General features: G+C 34.5%; 2 protein-coding genes across 4 annotated transcripts in view; one reads left to right on the forward strand and one right to left on the reverse strand.

Moving 5' to 3' along the window:
• The window catches only part of slc1a1 (solute carrier family 1 member 1), a 46,634-nt gene extending 43,383 nt beyond the window's left edge, over window positions 1-3,251 (reverse strand). The window contains exon 1 of the mRNA XM_089120961.1: window positions 3,234-3,251. The gene's annotated coding sequence lies outside the window, so the exon portion shown is untranslated. The remainder of the gene's footprint in view (window positions 1-3,233) is intronic.
• Window positions 1-25,562, forward strand: part of rap1gds1 (RAP1, GTP-GDP dissociation stimulator 1) — a 47,326-nt gene that overhangs the window by 18,537 nt on the left and 3,227 nt on the right. For all 3 annotated transcript variants that reach the window (XM_039669743.2, XM_039669745.2, XM_039669744.2), the window contains 9 exons: window positions 6,879-7,007; window positions 7,126-7,251; window positions 14,242-14,385; window positions 16,536-16,667; window positions 16,752-16,886; window positions 16,969-17,094; window positions 21,520-21,659; window positions 22,931-23,057; window positions 24,698-24,826. In XM_039669743.2, the coding sequence (XP_039525677.2) occupies window positions 6,879-7,007; window positions 7,126-7,251; window positions 14,242-14,385; window positions 16,536-16,667; window positions 16,752-16,886; window positions 16,969-17,094; window positions 21,520-21,659; window positions 22,931-23,057; window positions 24,698-24,826 (1,188 nt within the window). The remainder of the gene's footprint in view (window positions 1-6,878; window positions 7,008-7,125; window positions 7,252-14,241; window positions 14,386-16,535; window positions 16,668-16,751; window positions 16,887-16,968; window positions 17,095-21,519; window positions 21,660-22,930; window positions 23,058-24,697; window positions 24,827-25,562) is intronic.

The raw sequence follows: 25,562 nt of genomic DNA on the forward strand, positions 1-25,562 counted from the left end.
ATTTTTAATAATTCGTTTTTTTCATGCATATGTTGAAATTGGTATTAATAATTTGTTTTTTTCATGCATATGTTGAAATTGGTACTATTTGTTTGAGGTTTATTTCGATTTATAGCGTTTTGGGAAAAAATAAAATTAACTTTTAAATTATCATTAACAATATTGTTGTTTGATTTAATAATTATTGTTCAAAATGTTCAGACTGAACCAATAAAACATTTAAACAGGATAATTTGAATATTCACAAAATGTGTGGGTCTAGGTAAAAAATGTAGTTTTCCTGAAAACTATTGAAATGGATTTATAGCGTTTTGGAAAAGAGCTCTTCATATATATATATATATATATATATATATATATATTGTTTGTGACCTTATAAGTTCAGTTTAATTATGAAAATATTTAAAATACTTTTAAATATAAAGGAAAAGTTAAATAAACTTGTTTTAGGAGGTATTTATTTGGGAAAAAATACAGTGTGTGCATAATTATGATGCAAGTCGATATTCTGATCATATATTGTTTTCCAAGCACATTTTACCAATTCTGAACCACATCAATTTTTGCTACTACTGTAAAAATGAAATTTAATATTATTTCTTTAAAAAATTGTTTATTCAGAAATATATTTTTAATTTAAAAACTTGACTTTATTTTTTTAAAAGTAGCTGTGTTTTCTGACAAAAAATAAAAATAATAAAAACAACAGAAAAAATAATATAATTATTATACAAATATAATTATTATGAAATTCTCTATGCATAAAAATTCAAACATTTCATTGGCACGTTCTTGTGGTTTCATCAACAATCAGTCCCCTTGATAAGAGAAGGCAGCAGTTTTCTCTTTAATAATGCTAAATGCGCCAGCCGAGCAACTGCCATTGATATGAATGGAAATAGCTTTCACTAAGTTTGGACTGCTTAAACAAACAAGCAATGTTTTGATTCGCTCTGCATTTTAACATTGAAAAAAATGGCATGCTTCACCTTTAGAAGAAAAGTTCAGCGGGATGCATTATTGGGACGCAAGTAAACACATTGTACAGTTTTGTGTGTCTGTATCAGTTGTAAAATGCCCAGGAGGTTACATAAGGCTCTGGCCTTGTGTTTTGCAGCAATGCAGTGCATTGTTGAAATATTTAAGGGAATGCAGGCAGTGTATTTACATCTCTGTGACTTGATGTCCTTGAATAATTGATGGACAGGCCAAGCGCCGCTCCCTTCATCCCTGCTTGCCAGCAAAAAGCTTGAAATGGTAAAAGCTTTTTTTTCGATCTATTACACCTCGCATCCAGAGGCTAGTGCAAATCAACAAATTTAGCTCAGGCATTTTCGTTTTCGGTGTCCTGATGAAAATAAATGGTCAGATATGACTTTAATGGAAGAGAACACCCAGCGGGCTGTTTATTATCGCTGATATCACACTCATGCTGTTTTGAACCACGGCCTTTTTCTTTCTCTCATCTCTGTTTCACTCAAATGTTGTCTTGTAACAGATTGCGTTTCCTGGCAAAGTCTATCTGTTCTAACTTAAAGCCTGTCATCATATTTACTAAGCCACCACCAAGATAAATGACTCATCTGATCACATAAGCTTTTTTTTTTCCACATGGGAAAAGACTTTACATGCCTGGTCAGACATTACACTTGTCTTGCATAGCTGTAACCAAAAATACTCACTGAACTGCAATGTCCCTCTTTTTATACCCTTGTGAAAAAGAAGTGCGCTTCAGCATACTTTTAAAAGAGGAATTATTACACAAATAATTTACTTTAAAAGAATATGGGGTTAGTTCATCCAAAAATGAATATTCTGTCATTAGTTACTCACCCTCATGTCGTTTCAAACGTCAAACATGTCGTGTCGGTTCATTCTTGTGTTACGCAGCACGTTTGAGCTTCTGTTTATGATTGCTGATCAATGTTTAAATGTGAATAAAAGGCTAAATTTAATATGTTGTTCATATAAAGCGATCGAGTCTCTTCAGAAAATTTGGACTAAACCACTCAATTCATATTGATTAGTTTTACGATCTCTTTACAAACTTTTTGAAGCATCAAATTGGTAGTTGCTTAGCTGTCAATGGAGGGACAGAAAGATCTCATATTTCATTAAAAAAAAGTGATTGTTTTCCAAAAAATTAACAAAAGTCTTATGGGTTTGGAACGACATGAGTGTGAATAATTAATTAATTTTGGGAGAACTATCCCTTTAAGAGCACTTCTTTTTCACAAGGCATATTACCTATTGAAATGTACGACCAGGAGGCTGTGCTATATATTTTTGATATACTCTCAGAAGTTAAAGCACTTTAACTGTCCGTGACAGTTTTTTGCTTTTATAAAACAGTTACGACATCTATTTGTATTTGTTGAATTTGTATATAATCTATTTTAGCATGTATTGAGTTGACCAATCAGCATCATACTTTTAATTGCATGCGTTTTTGTATTGTTTATATTGAAAAGAATATATGCGGAGTCACTAGTTATGCAGTTCTTCTGTTTAATCGAGTCTGTGATGGCTGAATTTCGCTGTTTGTACACTCTCAGTTTTAATCATCTCATCTCTTTTAAATCTCTTCATAGTTCTTTTAGGAAACGTGACTCGTGAGCTCTGCAGGTCCCTGGTTGACATTTCTCTGATGTGATTTGGGCTTCGATTTCTTCTGGCAAGAGTTCTTCAATGATTTCTGGCTTGCGTCCAGTACTGCCAAGGCTTGTTATGTTGTGTTTCTCATTTGATACATTCACCCAATAGATGTTGCTTAAATATTCCTCTTGCTCAGACCAGCAAAGCTTCTGTGGTGGATAAAGCGAATAACTGGAAATTGTATAGGAGGGAAGAAGCATTTCGGACTGTCAGCTGTTTGTTAAATGTGATGACTGTTTTATAAATGTTTTAAAGTGCCTTATACTCTTTTTCCAACTCATACTCCATAATATTTTTCTCCTTTTTCAACTGCGGATCTTTTCCTCTGCCTGGACTGTCTTCTTAACACTGCTCTGCTGTCTCAGCTGCCAGTTCATCTTTGCTTCATTGAACTTACTGATCAACATCTGCTTCCTGACAAATCCATGGCATCAGTTGTGTGCCGGTGCCGCCCACATTTGGTGTGTCACAGAGACATTTCTAGACAAACTGAAACATCTTTGTAGCGACAACTTGAAGGCTTACTTTTAAAGGGATAGTTCACTTTGAAATAAATTTTTTGGTATGTTTTAGCTTACCTCAAGGGCATCCAAGATGTAGGTGTCTTTGTTTCCACAGTAGTTTCAATTTTGATATTTTTAGGTCCAACCGTTCTTGTCTGTCAGTCATATAATGCAGATCTATGGTCACCACCTCAAAAAGCATACACAGAGAAGTCCAAATTAAACATGATTTAATGACTCGTAAATGTAAGTACACATTGATGGCCTAAGACACGAAACGAGCAGTTTGTGTGAGAAAACGAACAGTATTTATATCGTTTTTACCTCTTTTTACTACAGCCACGTCCAAGTGATCTGAGGGCGCGGGTGGATTGTGTCTGTGGTTACAAGAGGTAAAAACTATATAAATACTGTTCGTTTTCTCATTTCGTGCCTTAGGCCATCAATGTGTACTTAGATTTACGAGTCCTTAAGTCATGTTTAATTTAGACTTCTCTGTGCATGCTCTTTGAGGTGGTGACCATAGACCTCCATTATATGACTGATAGAAAAGAATGGTTTGCCCTAAAAATATCGAAATTGAAACTACTGCGGAAAGCCTATATGATATTACACAATTTAATTTAATTAACATGCATAACAATTGCTTGATTTTTTTTTTTTACGTATTTGTTAAATTATAGATAATTATCAGTCAATATGAAAAAATGAACAAAAATAAATAATAAACAGATTTATGCTTTAGCAGCTTCTTGATTCTATAATCCATTCAATTATATTTCACAAATAAAGAAGTCGTTTAACACTGCAGCCAACAGGGCACTCGGTAATCTGATGAAAGTAATTTTTTTAAATAAAGAAAAGGTAATGCTAATTTTACATACAGTACACATATAACATGTATGTGAAAACAGCAAACTGGATGCAGCACAGCGTTTAAAGTTAATTACCGTAATCATGAGATTCAGAATTGTGTATTTCTATGGTAACGCTGTCAATGCCAAAATGAATCCGCAGCGGTCACGTGGTACAAGTTGAACGCTTTTACAAGTCAGAATCTCATAATTACGGTAATTATTGAATGGTGCAAACGAACCTGCTGGCTTTGGCGTTCTTGGCGTTGTCAAAATAGAAGTCCAACTGCTGTCAAAATAAAAGCTACTTCTGACACTTATCTGTCAAACAGTAAAACTTAAGCCAATAATTTAAAGATGTAAAATATCTGCCTTGATGGTATATCACTCGGCCACTACAAATAGGGCTGGGTAATAAATATCGATTTCTCGATATTAATCGATTCTCATTTTTACGAACCGACGTCGATTCTTAAATCTCAAGAATCGATTAGTCATCCTGTTTCATTTGAATGAATGAGACATTGTATCGCGGCTGCGCGCATCCAACAAATCGCAATAATCTTTGTCCTTTGTTACTATTGATATGAAACAAAGTCTCAATTTTCAAATCACATCCATTTTCTTTAGAAATTCAAAAACATAAATAGAGTTTTGGCGCTGTGGCGTGAGATCGCTCTGGCGCAGCTCAAGAGAAGCAGCAGCGCTGATCTCTCTTCCGGCTTAATAATACCAGTCACAACGCGAAATAAACATGAATGAGCATCTGAAATCCGTATCATGTCACATTGATTCGCTCAATCTGCGTCTCAACCGTGGAAAGACGTCAATTAAACAGCTTGTAATCAATGTCATGTATCGTCATATTTACCTTAGAAAACCCACATAAAATCGTTTAGTCCACACTCGTTAGTGTTCTTCAATATTTAATGCATATTTGAATAAATCTGGCAAGTTTGTATGACAGCCACCATTTAAATGTGTATATTTCATATAATCTTCTTATTATAAAAATGAATAAAAGTGTCATTTAAGTGTTTGTATAGCTACAAAACAGTTAATTATTACCTTCATATTAGGCTAATGAAGCCTATAGGCTACAACTAGACTATATATATATAGACCATAGTTTACGGCATTTAAGAGATTTGATTCCCTTGAGAAAAATTGCCATTTATTGTACGTAACTGATATCCAAAATAATCGATATTGAATCGAATCGAAATCGAATCGAATTGGAAGCTTGTGAATCGAAATCGAATCGAATTGTGAAATTTGTCTCAATACCCAGCCCTAACTACAAATAATTCAAATATCTGCCAAAATACATGCATAAAAGGTATTCTCTAAAATAGATCATAAAATGTTAAGCAGGTAGATTTATTTGTTCTAAAGACATTTCGATATTTCTGCTGGAGAACAAGTCTGATTGAGTACAGGGAGAAGGACCTGTGCTTGTGCATGAAAGGTGATGGCTTAGCAGTCCTTTGTTCCACTGTGGTCTTGATTTATCGTTCACATATTCAGGTCGACACTATATATTTTCTGTGCTAGTCTCAGTAAAGCACTCTACAAAAATGAAATGTCAGAGCGTTATATAATGTGGCTGCGTTTTACATACTGCCGGTATTACTTTGATCTGGTGAATGGGCTCTTTTAATCCACAACTTCACACACACACACACACACACACACACACACACACACACACACACACACAATTGCAGGATGTAAACTGTGATAAAAATCACTTATAACAAGTGTGAAAATATTCGTGAACTTTTAATTTTCATGCCTTTATTTATTTTTAAGCAACTTATTTTTAAAAAAAGGCTTGCTGAAGAAATCAAGTCATGTACATAAAATCCATGATTTTTAAAAACAAAATAATAATTATTGGAAAATCTGCTCAAAATTTAGTTTAAATGTACATTACTGGTAAATTTGCGTAAATATAACAGTGAGTTACATCAAAATAAAATGTTTTGGGTACAATAAAAAAAAATGTTGTTACTTTTTTAAATTTAATGTAGTTTTTATATTTTTATTTTTTTTCTGTTTTATTTTATTTAAACTTTATATCAATTACGTTTTTTAATAGTGTTATTTTAAGGGTACATTTACAGGATAACGATGATCTAAAAACGTTTAAAAAAAAAACGTTTTTCCTTTGCATTTTTCGCATACAGATGTACTCAAAATAATTCCCGTCCACATGGGTCAGCTAAAATGAATAAAAACGCTGTATTATTCATGCCAGGCCAGTAGTTGGCGATGTCACTTTGTAAAGAAACTATGCGCCTTTAGACGTACGGTATGTTTGCGCAAGACGTCACCGTTTCAGAAATTCAATAATAGTATCATTTTCAAAAAGTTGCACTTTGAAATCCGTTTTCAAAAGTTAGCATTTTCAGGCCCACAAAACATTGTTTTTGTGTAAATGAACGGCCAAAGCGCTAACGTTTTCAGTTTTTAGTTAAAACCGTGTTGCGTAAACAGTCCAATAATTTTACTTTTTAACTAACAATAACAACACTGAGAAAAACATTTGACAGCGTTGGCTAATAGCAAGTTATCAAGGTTTAATTCATTGTAAAAATCACATTATTGTCTGTGACATTTTGACTGAACATACTCTATCGCTGCCATTGTATACTGTCATAAGCAAGACAGACAAACAAGTTGAGATTTTTCATTATGATGATGATGATGATGATGATGATGGGGGATAATCAATTTTCTTGCAATGTAATTAGCAGAACAATGATGAATACTGGACTTTAACTATCAGTAGAAATGCTTTTATATGATCAAATCTGCATGAACTAGAGTACAGTAAATCTCATGTGTTCTCTCTTCGCTCTAGACTCGCTGCAGGCCCAGTTGATCAGCATGGGTGTGATCCCAACATTGGTCAGACTGCTGGGTGTTCATTCTCAAAACACAGCGCTCACAGAGATGTGTCTCATTGCCTTTGGCAACTTGGCAGAGCTTGGTGAGTTACCCATTCAATTCAGTCACATTGCCTAACTACTACATATCCACACTTTCATTCATTTCATAGGACGTATTGGATAAAGTTAACACATCTCTTTTGACCGATCCTCACACAGAGTCCAGTAAGGAGCAGTTCGCCTCTACAAATATTGCCGAGGAGCTGGTCCGGCTCTTCCGGAAGCAGGTGGAACATGAGAAGAAGGAGATGATCTTTGAGGTGTTGGCACCACTTGCTGAGAATGGTGAGAATCACAGTGATTGACATTACATAATGATGAACACGAATGAACCAGACAATGTAGTGCCTTTAATTGAAACACAAAATTTTTGAGCATGGTATTGCCATTATTCTTGATTTATTTGTGATTTTTTTTTTTTAATTTAATTTTATTTTATTTGATAAAAAAACTGATAAAGATTACCAGTATCCAAATACAAGACTGTTAGACTTTTAAAAAATGATGCAAGAAACCATCAACCAATGCCGATAAGTTGAACCAAAAACTGAACCTTTTTAGCATAGTGGACAACCATGCAAACACCACGATGTATGAATATGGTAATAATACTGTCGGATACTCTCATTTGTAAAGCGGTGCCCTTTATCTTTATGTTTTGAAGGCTGACCAGTGTTTTAAAGTGCCTCTATTTTGCTTTTTCGTATACCACCTTTTTAATGCAGTGTATAATATGGCTGTTTGTGGATGTGAAAGGTCTGCAAAGTTTTAAAGATCATCATAGTGCACAACAAATTAAGATCCAAACTTCCGAAACAAGTCGTCAGCAATTCCAGTTTCACTTCCGTAACATCAAGATCCAGAGCTGAAATTCAGATAATTGTAATTCAGGTAATTAGCATTTTGTTTCAGACATGTACTGTAAGTGGTAGACCAATCACAAAAGACTGAGCCATCTGACCAATCAGAGCAGAGTTGGCTCTCGGAAAGGAGGAGTTTGAGAGACCTAGTTCTTTATCAAACCGCTTCAGACTCTGTGAGAAAGTATATTATGAGACAATTAAAGTGTTTTTTGACCTTGGATGCATTGTTGGAGACTCCAAAACAAAATGAGAAACCTTTAAAATATCATATTAATTAGGGTTGGGTACCGAAACTCGGTGCCAATAGGGAACCGGTTCTGACGTAAACGGTAGTAACCAGATCGAATAAGAATGAAAATTTCGGTGCCTGATTTCGGTGCCTGAGTCAGTGGCATGAGGCGCACACACGCAAAGTCTCTCGCTCTCTCCCTCTCTCTCTCTCTAAACGGTTTATTAATGCACTGTCTTTTCTGTCTCGCACTTGCTCGCTCGCTCTAGATTTCGGGAGATTTGAACTCATTTCATCAGGGAGCCGTTATCAATATGCGGGAGACTCCCGGAACGTCTGATAGCGAGGGGATTAATGAAGATGCCAAAGATAACGGCTGCATTTCACGTGTAAAATTACGATTTAACAGAACGATTTTCTGTAGCTTGACGCTCACGTCATTATATTATATTATATTACCGCGCGCATCATCTGCTCCTCAGATTTCTCTGCCGAAAAAGGAAGCTTGTCGGCAGCACGAGGAGTTTGGCAGCGAATGCAGCGTCTCGTTTTTGTTGGTTTTAAAATCCGATATTCCGGTATATCGGCCGATATTTTTTTTTTCAGAAACGTGTAACAAAACATTAACAGATTTCCCTAACATTAGTTATTTGTAGTTATATATGAGTTTTAACTAAAATAATATGATAATGCATTTTAATGCATTTTTGAGTTGGTCTCGTGACCAACTCACCATGAACACACTTCACCGAGGATCTCACTCCCGGATAACTGGTTCTCTCTGCCCGAATCTGGATGGATCAGCAGTTTGCAGAATGTGTGGCGCGTTATAAACTAGTGTTACCAACAGTGATGGTGTAGAGTGCCCTCTGGTGGACAAACTATACAACTCCAAGCAGCGTGTTTCATCCGTTTTTAATTTATTTTTGAAATATTCATTTATCGGCCATTATAACTGCCGATACCGATAGTTTGGAAAATGCCTAATATCGGCCGATAATATCGGCCTGCCGATATGGGCTAGGATAATATCGGCCTGCCGATATATCGGCTTGGCTCTAATGTTTACTCAAAGCTGCGTAGCTAAGACGCAGTGGGAACGAAATATCAAACTGGCTAAGAGCTTAACTAGTAAATGACTAGATAACTTACATGACTAGTTCAAGCAGACAAAACACGGGAACTTGTAGCCGTGTCGATATTAGATTACTCTGGTAGTAATCTCTATTAATCTATTACTTACTATCTATCTAAACTAGTATTAGTTTACTTATTATTACCATATGTTACTTGTATTTATATTGTAAGTTAATATTGTGTCCAGTTTGACCCTGTAAATAAAGGGGTATTATTTTTTGACAAAGTGTGTGCGGTTTCATTTTCTTAAGTACCGTTTCAAGAACCATTTAGATACCGGAACCGTTTAAAAATTACAGAGTAGGTACTGGTATCGGATAAAACCAAACCGATACCCAACCCTAATATTAATAGGGTCATATTATTTCACAGTTGATATATTTCTGTTCCATAAATTCAATATGTGCAACAAAACAGCACAGGTTAAGCTTCCAAATTTTAGTCATGCAGCGTTTGCTTTCAGCATGAGTTGAGGGACTGTAGTCGTTGATCAAGCTTGAAAATGGATATGGATGTTGGCACGTTTCCCGTGGTAGACCCACTGACCCAGTGACTGAGAGACTTCAGCAGCCTCAAAGACTTCTCCTCCCAGCTGTGAGCATGTTGTGTTACTTATATAGAAAGTCATACTCTACCACCTGTTGTGGTTGGGAACAGGACACTTTATGAAATGAATGCATGTGTTTGCAGCTGTTGGCACAGAAATCTTGAGCATGAGCCAACAAGATTTCAAATTTCACATTTAAAAATCAGCAAATTTGACTGGTTTTCTTTTTTTATGTAAGCTGGAACATTAAAACCATCCAAGCTTTAGAGAGTGACATGCCTCATAATGCAAAGCCTCGCTAATTTGACGATGAAAATCATTCAAAATGCATTTTGCAAAACTCTGGCTATTGCCTTGGGTTGAGTCGCGAGAGAGAGAGCTACAATTAAGCAGATGCGTGAGATTTCTCGGCTGCTTCGCTGTTTGGATAATAAGTGTTATCACTCGTCTCCTCTGCCATCGCCACATCCATCGTTTCCTCAAAATAGGGCTCTGGGGTCTGCTTAAAGCTGGGGTCTGGACTTGGTTATTTCGCCACAGTCAGATGCTCTTTTTGTCTGTGAGGTCGTCTGAGGATTTGAAGTGACATCTGCAAGAAAGCTGTGTGTTTAGATGGTGAATCTTAACTGTTGAAGCGTGTGTTGGAGGGAAATAGATCATTGGCCCTGTGAAAAAGTGGTCCTGTATGTGTATTTTTGATGTGCCTTTGTCTTATTTTAGAGCTACAACTTAAAACAAATTCTTAAATCCTTAAAACAAAATTAATTTACTTTAGAAACAGAATTACACACTAATTTCAGCCTTGTTTTCAGAGAATACATCATGTTTTTTTTTTAATTTCATACACCATTATTGTACACCATACACAAATATTGTAGTTTCTTCTTGTTTAAAACACAAACCGCTAGGTGTTACATTTCTGTTTTATTTTAGTATCATTGCTATTTTAATATATATATATTTATATATATATACACAGTATATAAGTATATGTACTGTATATGTATGTATGCAAGTATGTGTATATATATATATATATGTATGTGTGTGTATATATGTATGTGTGTATATATATATATATATATTTATGTGTGTGTGTGTATATATGTATATATATATATATATATATATATATATACGTGTGTGTATATATGTATATACAAATATATATATATATATATATATATATACACACACATATACACACACACACACACACACATATGTATATATACTGTATGTATGTGTGTGTGTATATATATATATATATATATATATATATATATATATATGTGTGTGTATATGTATATTAGGGCTGTCAAATCACATACAAAATAAAATTTTGTGTTTACATAATATATGTGGGTGCACTGTGTATAAATATTTTCTATATATAAATACACACACATGCTTGTATATATTTAAGAAATATTTTCATGTATATACTGTATATAGATTTATATATAATTTATATAATATATAAACATAAATATTTTATATATAAATAATATTTTATTATATATATATATATATATATATATATATATTATTATATTGGATATTAATGGATTTACTCAACTATAATAATCCTGATTCTCCTCAAAAAAAGTCTTATTGTTTTTTAATTTTTTTAATTTTATTTTAAAATATTAATAAAATTATGCCGATTATAATAAAATGATAATAAAATATTTATAATATATGCCAATATATTAATAAAATGATGCCGACTAAGTTTTATTCCATTTTCAGATTATTTCATTTGTTTTTAGCATAAACAAGCAAGAATTTATTTAACAACCCTTTTTGCAGTTTACTGTATGAAAGTGAAAGAGTTTATCTCACGAAAATGTTATTTTATTTGTTTTAATATTTTTGTTATTTTATATTATTTTCTAATCTTAGTTATAAAATATAGTTAGTTATATAACTTATTTTTAGTTATATATTCTGAACTGTTAGAGTTCATGACTGTTCACATGAAAGAATAAAACATATGAGCCCACATGAGAGAGAGAGCGAGAGAGCAGGTGTGGGAGATGGAAAGCCGACTGCATTGAGAGCATGTGTGAAAGCGGTGCTTTGGTTGTTAGCATTCTGTGCACAGTGCCGCTATCCCATACTGCCAGTCTCCAAGACAACGGCCTACTTAGAGCCACTACACAGCACTACAGGCCAGGCTCTGTGAGTCACGTGAACCACAGTGTGTGTGTGTGTGTGTGTGATTGAGATATAGAGGGGGAAAGGGTGAGCTGCACTGTACCTGAACACTGCAGGCGTTTCATAACAAGCCAAATGCATAGTGAGACGCCCATATGTCTGCGAAATAGTCTGACCTCAGAAATCCATCCCTGCAAGATTTCCCCCCTGGCTTGTTGTGTCATTCGCTGACTGCATGAATCATCAATATTCCGTCAATTAGATTGTTATTCTGCATTTTTTGGAATGCAAAACACAACGAATTGTATTTGTTTGTATTTTAGAAATTGTGTCATGGTGTAACGTTCATTACATCACTGTGTCTGGTTTAGTATTTATGGGTCAGAGGGTTATGTTATTCAGTCTATGTATTAAAAGGGGGAAAAGATGCATTAAAATGCACCAGAGTCTTTATGAATCTGGGTCTCAGTTTATGGTCTGAGATAGTTGTCAACTGATATGCATTTTTTATTTTTTATTTCAGCGGCTGTTGCCAATTTCTAGCCAAATGGTTGGCCAATAAAGTGCTTATATATAGATGATGCAATTTAATGATGTATAAATAATATAATGTTATGATAATAAATAAGATCATCTGTACACAGAGTTGCTAACAAAACAACTTTATTCAAATTTTTGTTTGTTTGATAAAAACATTAAAAACTGACAAAGATTATCCATAGACTGTTTTTAGACTTTGCAATGCTGATAATTATTTAATATAATTTCATGATTCAAAATAAGATCGGATGTACACTAAGTTCCTAAAATCAAACAATATTTTATTTGATTAATATAAAAACATTAAAAACTGACTGATTGTTTATAGAAAAGGCTGCTGTTAACCTAAAATAAGGCTGATTTATACCACAAATAAGATCAGATGCAGAGTAAAGTGTGAAAATCAAACGAAATATTTTAGTTTTTAAAGTATTTAAAGCTAAAAAAAAAAAAAAAAACCCATTTTGTATCATAATGTAAAATCATTATGCATCTGTAAACATTTTGTGAGACTTGGATATGTTTTGTGTTGTATAAAAAACTGCTACAAAAAAAAATTAAAAACGGAAAATCATTTTACACATACAAGTCTATATGTATTGCAACTTTTGATCTCACAATTTTGACTTTATAACTCACAATTTAGAATTTCACAATTAGAGAATCACAATTCTCAGAAAAAAGACAGAATTTCAGGAAAACTTTTTTTCTCATATATATCTCAAAATTCTGACATTATTTCTCAAAATTGTGAGAAATAAACTTGCAATTGCATAAAAAAGTCAGAAATATTTCTCAGCGTTACAACTTTATATCTCGCAATTCAGACTACCAGTGTTGCCAACTTAGCGACTTTGCCGCTCGATTTAGCGACATTTCAGACCCCTTTAGCGACATTTTTTTTTTCCAAAAAGGGCCAAGCGTCAAATTTAGCGACTTTTTTTTTTGTCATACTCAGAATTTGTGAGACAAAAGTCAGAATTGTGAGATGAAAAAGTCTTGATTATCTTTTAATTTTTTTTTTTTTTAATTCTGTGGCAGAAACAAACTTCCATCTGTTTTTAGACTTTATAAATTAATACAAGAAGCCATCAGCCAATTTTGGTAAGCTTAATTTAAATTCAGCATTTTCTACTTAAGTTCATTCATTTATGTCAGACTGGTTCCTGGACCAACAGGTTTTGTTTTGGTATCTGGGTCTTGGAATTCCGGTTTAGTCCGAATCTGAGGTTAGTTTTAGTTTGGGTGTTAGGGTGTGTGTGTGATATTGGTCTGTGTCTGGTCTTGACTCTTAACTCTGATGTGCTAGCCTGGATGCCAGCCGAAATTAGCCCCGCCCACAACATTTGAGGATGGCAGATACTTGATCTGTTGTTTTATCAGATTATCAACCGTATCATAATCATCTACGTCACCAAAGAGCGCTTGGGTTTAATTCGTTTACAACAAAGAATGGCTGCCACTGGAGAATTTAGATGTGAAGATTCAGCCATTGCATCTGTTATAGACGATGTAGACAACGTGTTTATTTTAAAAGAGGAACAGGGAACCGCGTTCAAGGCATTTGTCGATCCAATTGAGTTCAGAGGCCTTTTCTTTCCTGGTTCGGTTGAAATGCCCATAATCACAGCCCAATGGAGCAGTATCAGACTCACATTCTGACTATAATCCGAGTATGATGACGTCAGGCTACTGATAGGATTTTAATATGGGCTGTGAAATCCCTGTTAGACATGAAGGTGTTAATGTGTGCTGTGAAGGTTGCGATATAATAAGATCTGTCTCTTTCTCTCTCTCAGATGTGATCAAGCTTCAGTTGGTGGATGCTGGTTTGGTGGAGTGTCTTCTGGAGGTGGTGGCTCAGACGGTGGACAGCGACAGGGAGGAGGACGTGGCTCAGCTCAAGACGTCCTCGGACCTCATGGTCCTTCTTCTGTTGGGAGGTACAGGACCAAAACTTTGGCAGCACTTGAGTAACCCTTAAATAAACAGTTTGAAGTACATGTTAAAAATTACGTCATTTTCTCAGCTTGAATAAAGCAAGCGGGGCATTATGAAACTTAATGACATGGTGTCAAGCTATGACCTCATACTGTATTTATAATGAATGAAAATTTCTATTACCTAGAATGTTTTATATAGTTTCCCTGCAGTTATATAAGCTCATTATTGGCTATATAGGGATCCACGTCCTTTTACTTAGTAAAGGAAAGTGTGCAGTGAGGCCTTTCTGGCAGATGCATTTTTCACTTCATCAATATTTAACACTAGCTGAATAAATTGTGGGGTATTAAAATGACTTTCACGGAATGAATTGAAGACATTGAATTCTAAGACCTTTTGATGATGATTTACTTTATTAATCCCAGGGGGGAAATTTATATGTCACAGCAGCACATAAATACAATAAAAATAAAATAAAAACATAACAACAACATACACAACAACAACAGGTCTTGTACTCAAGTATCAATTTTTCAAAGCATTATGACCATGATTATATATATGACCAACAACATACACAACAACAACAGGTCTTGTACTCAAGTATCAATTTTTCAAAGCATTATGACCATGATTATATATATGACCATCATCTACATCATCTTATATAGCACTGATTGTAAAATCTAATTGCAGTTGGAAAAAAAGATTTTCTAAAACGCTCTTTGTAACAGCGTGGATGAATTAATCTTGAGCTGTGGGTACTCGCATAGGCTTGAGATATTTCATTAAGAGGATGATGGTCATGATTAATCATAAGAGAAAGTTTTCCAATCATTCTATCCTGCATTATCTCGTCTACAGTGGGTAACACGCTCCCCACGACAGAGCCTGCCTTCTTTATAAGTTTGTTTAACTTATTCTTCTCCTTTTCCAACATGAAAATGCATAAATGTTTCTTATAATAAAATTGTGAAATATTATATATTTTCTATTTGAATATTTTAAAATAAATGTATTCCTGTGATCAAAGCTGAATTTTCAGCCTCATTACTCCAGTCTTCAGTGTCACATGATCCTTCAGAAATGAATCTAGTATGCCGATTTGATGCTCAAGAAACTAGAAATGTTGTTATCAATGTAGAAAACAGTTGTGCTGGTTAATATTTTGTGAAAAAACTAGGGTTGGGTGATTTTTTTTTTTTCTTTAAAAAAAATCTGCTTTTTTTATTTTATTTATATATATATATATATATATATATATATATATATATATATATATATATATAAAACTCGATTTACGATTCAATTTTTTTTTTATCAAGTAGAATTTCTATAACTCTCTGTGTTGAACTGATAATAACTCTTCTGTGTGTTAAACACAATCTACTTAATACAACTTCATTATAAAGAAAAACAACAAATCCCCCAAAAATATTATCATAAAAAACAACAAGAGTCAAGAATATTAATAGAAAGTTTAAAAGAACAGCATTTAGTTGAAATAGAAATATTTTTTAACACTATACAAGTCTTTACTGTCAGTTTTTATCAATTTAATGCATCCTTGCTGAATTAATAAAAGAAAAAAAAATATTACTGACCCCAAAATTATGAATAGTGATGTGTATTCTGTCATTATAAACATGATAATCATCCAGATTGTAAAGTGCGTTTCTCGTTTCTCAAGTTTTCTTGTTCACGTCCCATCAGATTTATTAGCCATATTGACTAAAAAGAAACCTAAAAATAAGGTAAAAATGTGTTTTTTGATAGAATTTTCTTTGTTAATTCAGCTTTTCACACTCCGTTTTCTCTAAATCTGAGCAAAGTTGAGCCAAACTGTCTGTTACAGGGCAGACCATAGTTTCAAGAAACATGATTTCACTCAAAACTCAATTTTGGCAAAATGCTAATATGTATATGTATATTAGCAAAATGCTAATATGTATTTGTAGTGTGCCATAAGTTCACTGCACTTTCAAAAAAATACAGATTATCTGTGATGTATTATCAGAACCTAATACTGGTTCATTGAATAGTTTAACCTAGTTGGTCTCCATCTTAAAGGCAATGTAATTTGTCTCACCCTCTCATGTTACTGTATTTGTGTTGTGTTTGCAGTCATGTGTGATGTGTTTTCCTGTAGATGAGTCGATGCAGAAGCTGTTTGAGGGTGGTAAAGGCAGCGTGTTTCAGAGGGTTCTCTCATGGGTGCCCTCCAACAACCACCAGCTCCAGCTAGCAGGAGCGCTAGCCATCGCTAACTTTGCCCGCAATGGTGAGACCTCAGGCCTACAAGAACTTGGAGGATCGTGTGGTCACTGTGTTGAGGCTGTGAATAAGTGTTTTTGTGTGTGTACAGATGGAAACTGCATCCACATGGTAGACACTGGAATTGTACAGAAGCTTCTTGAGCTGTTAGACCGACATGTTGAAGAGGGGAACGTCACGGTGCAGCACGCCGCCCTCAGCGCCCTGAGGAACCTGGCCATTCCAGGTCAGTCTGAAATTTCACTCAAGCATCGAATGATTCACCAAGCTCTGCATAAGTGTCTTAAAACTAAATCTGTCTTCTCCAGTGGTCAACAAGTCTAAGATGCTCTTGGCTGGTGTGTCGGATGTAGTGCTGAAGTTCCTTAAATCCGAGATGCCACCTGTCCAGTTCAAGCTCCTGGGAACGTTACGGATGCTCATCGACACACAGGGTATTTATTAACCGCCCACGATTCAGAAAACAAAACGTAAAAAAATATCTACAGATAGTAGAGCCAGACCGATATATCGGCAGGCCGATATTATCGGCCGATATTAGGCATTTTCTAAAATATCGGTATCGGCAGTTATAATGGCCGATAAATGAATATTAAAAAAAAAAAAAAAAAACGGATGAATCACGCAGCTTATAACTATAAGGCAATGTAGGGGCTAATTATTGTTTTATTTATCAGAACTTTAATCTATTTTGATTTTCCTCTGTTCTGTTGTGACAATAGAAACAAGTTTCTTTTTAAAATGCATTATCATATTATTTTAGTTAAAACTCATAAATAACTACAAATAACTAATGTTAGGGAAATCTGTCAATATTTTGTTGTGCGTTTCTGAACTAATAATAATAATAATAATAACAATAATATCGGCCGATATATCGGAATATCGGATTTTAAAACCAACAAATATTTGTATCGTTATCGGCCTTCAAAATCCTTTATCGGTCTGGCTCTAACAGATAGTCCCGCCCCAGAATCATGTCAGTGTTGCTGTGCTGTACTGGTTGTGATGCTCAAACAAAAATTTGTGTTAAATTACTTCCTATTAAACTTACCTATAATTCTATTTAAAGGTGTTGTATGTAAGATTGTGGCCAAAACTGGTACTGCAATCCCTTTAGATTTACTGTAGATAAAATTTACTGTAGAGCGGTCCCCTCCCCCTTGACGCGAGGTTGCCAGATCCAGCAGGATTCTTCTCCATTTTCAGCCGCCTCCATCTTTCAAAGGCATCTCCTATTCAAATCCTTGTTTAATTTCGGACTTTGTCTTCGTATTTCAGAATCATTACAAGTTTTTTTTTGGATTCGTAGCGCTAGACAATTTTTATATCCGACACGTTTGTAGCTCCAGCTGTGGTAAATACAGCAGAGCTGGCAACCCGGATGCCGCAAAACTACTGACTTCGTCATTGGTTGATTGGTGGAGGGTGGCTCATCAGACCAAAAACAAAACATGACAACATCAATGTCAGTTGAGGGCTGCAACTTCACTTTTTAAATGACAATATCCTGGCCGGACTACTGTTGTCAGTGATATAAGTATTTGAAATGAACATGATTTCTTAATGTCTAGTGACATGTCAGGGCCATATTATGATCAATTGAAATATATTTCTTAAACATGGTTCCTTTAAACTTAAAAATGGCATGAAATGACTTGTCGTTTGATGTTTTCTTTTCTGTATTAACTATGATTTGCTGCTTGCTGTTGATGTTTTATTAGGGGGTGGGGCTTTTCCATTCTAAATAGAATTTGATTGGACACAAATGTGGCCAAGACCATGAGTGCAGGATGTGTCATCAATCTTTATTTATTTTTATTTTTCTGAAAGAGAAAAACTGTATTCTAATGTTTGTCCCTGTTGTTAGTACTGTATGAACTTAAAACTTGTAAGAATAACTTTCATTAACTGCCATAAAGCAATATAGAACTAGAATATAAATATTATATTATTTATATTTTATGTTTAAATCATTATTTTAAGACAGGAAAACAAACGAGAAATGTTGCCTTTGCAACTAACTGAAATAAAATAAATTTCGGTTGATTACTAAAACTGAAACAAAAAATAAATTAAAGCTAAATAGAAATATATAAAATTAGAAAATTGACAAGAGCACATAATAAAAAAAGACTCGAATATAAAATAAAATCAAGATGAAAACAAAATATAAGCTCAAAATAACTACTACAGTAGCATATAAATAATTACAAATTAATGATGTATAAAATAATGATTGTAACTTCAAATGTCTTCAAAAGTTAGCATTTAGATGGCCTCAAACTAACAGATATGAGCTAAAAAACACAAAACACAATTCTTTATTCCAGGGGTTTTTAATTCAAATGGATAAGCTTACAGATCACTGAATGGTTTACAGGTGTTTAGCTCGGTTAAAGACAGCATGTGTCATTTGATCTCAGGCTCGTCCCAGCTGCCGCCGCACAGCAGCGAGTCTCTGATATTAAGTGAGCAGAGGATCGATAGCACTCTGTCATTTAAAAACTATGGATCTGCAGACAAGGGATCCGCCACGGATGAATTTGCATTGCCATTTAATGGCAGCAGTCCAGCCGTGTTAGCTTTCAGTGACAGCTTGGTTTCAAAATGAATATTCCTGGGTAAATAAACTTTAAATGCTGCTTAAGCTGTATCGATAGCGTCTGTGAAATGCTGGCAATTACCACAGGCTAGAAAACCACAAACACTAGGAAGACAAGAGAAGACATTTCAAATATCGATCTACCATGATGTTTAGTACAACAGGTAACATTTTACAATTAAGTAAAAAATTTTAACAATTGTTGGTTAATGCAAGTATAATGAACTAACAGTGAAGTGTTTTTTATTGCATTTATTAATCTAGGTTAAAGGTTTTGCTGATAATTTACTCACCCTCATGTCATCCAAGATGTCCATGTCTTTCTTCGAAAAGAAAGTCGAAAAGAAATGAAGGTTTTTGATGAAAGCATTCCAGGATTTCTAATCTAGGTTAAAGGTTTTGCAGATAATTTACTCACCCTCATGTCATCCAAGATGTCCATGTCTTTCTTCGAAAAGAAAGTCGAAAAGAAATGAAGGTTTTTGATGAAAGCATTCCAGGATTTCTCCATATAATGGACTTCAATGGGAACCAAACGGTTCTAAAAAGACAGTTTCAGTGCAACCTGTTCAAAGGGCTTTAAACGATTCCAGACGATGAATAAGGGTCTTATCAAGCGAAATGATCGCTCATTTTAAAAAAAAGTTTGTTTTATAAGCTCAAATGGTTGCCTTGCTCTGTTCTGTGAGCAAAATGAACTAATCTTTTTTCGTGTCTCGTTTATCAAAATGAACTAGTCTTTTTTCGTGTCATTTGGTTCATTCAACGAACGAAATGAACGAGTTGACTCAGGAAAAGATTGAACAGGAGAGTCACAAACGTGCATCACAGAACAGAGCAAGGCGACCATTTGAGCTTATACAACTTAAACGTTGTTATTTTTTTTTTAAAAATGAGCGATCGTTTCGCTTGATAAGACCCTTATTCATCGTCTGGAATCGTTTAAAGCCCTTTGAATAGTTTTCAGTTTTCACTGAAACTGTCATTTGGACCACTGAAGTCCAATATATGGAGAAAATCCTGAAATGTTTTCATCAAAAACGTTAATTTCTTTTCGAATGAAGAAAGAATGACATGGACATCTTAGATGACATGGGGGTGAGTAAATTATCAGCAAAAGTTTTTTTTAAAAGTGAACGTGAATTTATATAATTTTTCATAAGTAAATACATTAATTTGTACAACAAATAAGTGAGTACATATTAGCCTTAATGATGATTAAGAAATAGTAATATTTTGAATTTGCTTTTATTTATTTTTTTATTGTAAGGTTATTTTTTGTGTGCTTTTGTGATTCTTTTAGTGTTTTCTAATATTTCTATTGAGATTTTACATTATTTCTATTTCAGTTTGTTTTAAAAAAAATTACTACTTCTCCTTACATTTATTTTATTTCTGTTAATTTTTCATCTAATATTATTATATTTTTTAATAGTCTTACTTTGAGTTTTAATTAACAGTAGTAAAATTGATTCATCTAAGAAATAGTGAAATATGAGTCTGTTCGGCTGCCATTATACTGTATATGCGTTTCCTGCTCTTTTTGCTTTTTGACAAACTGAGGGTGATGAGTTTTCACAGAACTGATGTATTACATTATATTTAGCACCAGAATATGCCTTTAAGATGAATGTGCCATTAAAGATCTACATCAGCAAATCTTAGATGTTCAAATGTAGCTTCATAAAGTATTAAAGCCACAAAATAGCTCTTCCTTTAATTTGTTTCCTAGGTTAACAACACCCAGTTTATAAGATCTTCCCATTACAAGTTTGTGGTTATTGGTTATTGAATGTTGTGTTTCCATTGACACATCATGGCCATACTCCAGGATGACAATGTCAACATTCATCAGTATTAAATTGTGAACACATGAATTGTCCAGACCTTAAATTCAGGGAAAGTCTTTGGGATGTGCTGGAGGAGACTTTACAGAGTGCTGGACTCTTGCATTGTCAATACAAGACCTTGACCAAAACATAATGCATCTCGATTGAAATAAATGTGATGTTATTTCCTTCAAGAGGTGAATTTCATCCTGTAAAATGGCCATGATGGTTGTTTAAGACATGAAAAGCTACACACTCCATTAGTTAGGGTTAGAATAACTGTTGATGTAACATGCTAATAATCACTGCAATAATGATCCAATCATAGACTTAAGCATTTGCCTATTTGAATCCAAACAGTGCCTTTGTGCGTGTGCCTGTGGTTTGTGTTGGCTAGATTATGTTCAGTGCTGTGTGTGTTGCAGCTGATGCAGCAGAGCAACTGGGAACAAACCCAAAGCTGGTGAAGCGTTTGGTGGAGTGGTGTGAAGCGAAAGACCACGCCGGAGTGATGGGAGAGTCCAACCGCCTGCTGTCCGCGCTCATACGACACAGCAAGTCAAAGGTCTCACACTCTTGCACTTCATTCTCTCTCATTCCAGTAGCCATGTTTCCATCCACCTATTTTTATGCACATTGTGAGATATTACATAAAAATGCTGGATGGAGACATCAAGATTTCTAAAAATGTGCATCAAAAACGTACGCTCTCAATTGACGTGGATCATTTTTCGACATCATTCCAAACAAATCCTTCGATTCAAATTTAAAACTCAACAGTGGGTATGATATTGGATAACTGGACTAAAAAGCGGACCAATCGCATTGCACAGCCTCTCAAATGTTAGTTTGGTCGTAATGCCTGAGCCAAAGTCAGTCATCAAAATGATTTGGTTTAATTCTTCTATACTATTTAATTCTTCTTCTGAATCAGTTTATGGTTCAAACATATATGGTTGATTTAAACCAGAATTTCCACTTATTTTTACACATTTACTATAGTAAATTTGACAGAGTGGATCAGCTATTCTGAGTTCACGGATAATTAGCATATTCATGAATCCGGGTATGCTAAGTGAAGCAAGGGTTTAGAGTTACATTCAACTCAGCCATTTCCATTTTAAGACATGAAGAATTTTATTGGTAAAAGAAGAAAAAAAGCTTTTAAAAGTTTAAATACGCCATTTTGGTGAGTTTTAAGGGATATAATCACTATAAGGGGACTTTTGTTTTCATCGTGACTTTTCTTGGAAAAAAAAAATGTGTGTGTGTTTGGAGCAAATGGTGGTTTGTTGTTGTTTCACTTCAGGTTCTGCACTCCTATTGGTTTTTGATTCGACGGTTGTCGTAAGAAACTCGCACTACAGGACTGCATAATGGTCATTAATCGGCTGTCGGCGAACATGTCAAACTAACAATTAAAGACTTCAGATTTTAGAGGAATCTCTTTGAATTCACATTATTTGTTTCAGACGGCCAAATCGGTACAGTGTGAACCCGGCTTAGAGCAGTGAACAGTAAATCCCATCTCTACCATGTAAAACTTTTTTTTTAACCGGACATGACTGACCAGGAATGCACAAAACATCGATTATATCTGTGTATTAAACATCAAATATGCTCTGATTGCTTCTGATTTTGTTGTTTCATGCAGCATTTTCACTTCTAGTGAGGGCTAAAACATTTCATTGGGTCATTGAGTCATGGTGTTATATGAGAAATGGTTCAGCAATTTCATTGGACATCAAAGGAATTGTGGTATTAAAGCCAATTTTTCCATCTGGGATTCATGTCCTCTGGAAGCTTCTGACTGCTTTTTTTTCCCTTTCTGAATAGGATGTGGTCCGAACAGTCATACAAGGTGAAGGTGTTAAGCACTTGATAACCATGGCGACGAGTGAACACATGATCATGCAGAATGAAGCGCTGGTGGCCTTGGGTCTCATAGCAGCACTGGATCTGGGTAAATATCAAGGATTACTGTCTGTTATATAAATCTGTAATGAGACGCACACATCTGAATGTCTTCAGCAGGGTGAATTCAACTACACTGCGGTGTTATTTTAGTATGTTCTATATGCTATTGTAGTTTGGATCTTTTAGTTTAATAGTTTCAGTTTTATATTTTAATTTTAGTGTAGTCTTTTTGTTATGCACCTTTGTTTTTTATTAAATGGTATTTTTATTTATACGTTTTATTTATTTTAGTACTTCAATTTGTTTCAGTTGGTGTCTAAATTTGTTTTTTAAATGTATTTTTTTCATCTAATATTAATATTAACCTAAGTGTCACCCCCTTTTTTTGAATATACATGAAAATGCACATTTCGAATGGTTGTAATTCAAGAATGCTTTGGAATATAGACGTAAGATTGGCCTCGTCTTAAAGACATTTGGCCGATTTTTGTAGAAGTGAAGTAAATAAGTGAAACAGAAAAAAAGTTAGAAGTTTGAGTTTATTAAAATGTACAATGTAATAAAACATTTAATTATTCATATTTTATATAAAATATGTATTTTCAAAATGTGGGCGACTCTAAAAAAAAAAATCTATACAAGTTGTGTTTCAGATTTTAGGTAGATATTTAAAAAAAAAAAAGAGCTTTCAGTGAGATTTTGTTTGGGCGCAGTACCACACTTTTTCACTAGGGCACAACAAGACTCCATTACTGCCCATATAAGGGCGTCTCCATTTCCATATGTGTTTTGAGTGATATGAACCATTATTTCCACAATTGTCTTACAATTTATGAAGTAGACATCCTATTCAGAAGTAATATGAGAAGATTTTGATATGAATTCAACCTCTAAGAAACACGTTATAGCGTTATAGCCTACTGCCACATCACAAATGGGGAATCTATCATTTAATTGAATGGATGCTATCTTTGAACTCTTGGCATGAAAACAAACTGAGGTTTTTACCCTTCTTTCTTGATTTTTTTGACACTTAAGAGGTTAATATTTTCTTTCAGCTTATTTCAATTACCAAAAATTCTTTAATAGTTTTAGTTTTAGTTAACAGTAATAACACTGGGTTACTTTTGTCTTAACAAAATTGGAAAAAGATTTCAAGTGTACATAAATTCACCTTATTTGAACACATTCAGAGTTTTGTATCAGTCTAGTTATAGTCTAATTAAAATTCTGAAATCGCTAAACTTACAAACTAACTTAATTTTTATAATAATTAGATAATGCTTGTTTTAATTGTGTAAAGACATTATTTATATTTATCTTCTAAAACTAATTTCATGCATTTAAAAGGCTATATGTCATGATTTTTTATGCATCAATCACTTTGTCATCGTAAATGTTTGATCAGCTTGTAACGAACTTTAAAAACGAGCTTTTATTTATTTATTTATTATTTTGATTTTGTTAAAACTTTGTTACGTGAACATGAGTGCGAGCATTAGCAATAAGCATGGGCAGGCTGCAGTTCACTTATCGGCCACCGGTGTCGCTAATAACAATGGTTTCTGAATTCTACATATAGCCCCTTGAAGCCTTTAGTGAGATAAGGGCATTCATTCAGGTATGTCACAATGTTTTGTGCTGTTCAGAACTTTTAACTGAATCGCTTCACGGCTTCGATTTCAGACTGTGCAGAAAAGGATTTTGTCGACTCCAATTTGGTGCAGGTTCTACACAAACTACTGACAGAAGAGCACAGTGCACCAGAGATCAAATACAACTCCATGATTATCATCTGCTCCATCATGGGATCGGGTGAGTCAAGAGATCACAAAAACAAATGACTCAACACGTTCACAGGTGTAGGAAGGATTGAACCAAAAGAAGCCTGAATCTACACTTAAAGCTACACTGTGTGATTTTTAGCCCCATCTAGTGGTGACCATCCAGTGAATATTAGTTTCCCTTCCTCTCAATTCCGATTTCGTTTTAACTCCTACGGTGGCCAATGTAATCCAAGATTAACATGGCTTCCAGTTCGACCTCGTCCATGAGTGTTAACTCAAACGTAAACGCGAAAGGCGAAGCTTGAATTAAAGGGTATGTCCCTCTTTGGCTAATGTACTTTCAAGATGGAGAATCGGCGCAATTAGGCGCAAAGTACAAATTCGAGTTATTCGATTTATCGCCCTAATAAACCTGCTTATGTCTGTCTATGTTAATCAAAGAACAAAAGAAAAAATACAATTTCTTTGAAAAACATTGTGACATGTTTGTTCGCGGAAAAAAACTCAAGACTACAATGGAGGCGATTGGAGTAACTTTTTGTTTAGTAAATTTGCAGAACTTTTTCATGGTCAAACAGACAACATTACACACTAATGGTGCATTCACACCGGATGCGAATAGCGCATCAGGCGTGAGTGATTTCAATGTTAAGTCAATGCAAAGACGCGTTACGCGCGAATGAGGCGTAGAGCGCGGCGCGGTAGACGCAAATACGCCTCATTCGCACTTCAAGTTTGCGCGAATTGAGCGCCTGGCGCGTTAA

This window comes from Pimephales promelas, chromosome 1, assembly GCF_988280905.1.
Source record: "Pimephales promelas chromosome 1, fPimPro1.hap1.1, whole genome shotgun sequence".
Classification (NCBI taxonomy): Eukaryota; Metazoa; Chordata; class Actinopteri; order Cypriniformes; family Leuciscidae; genus Pimephales; species Pimephales promelas.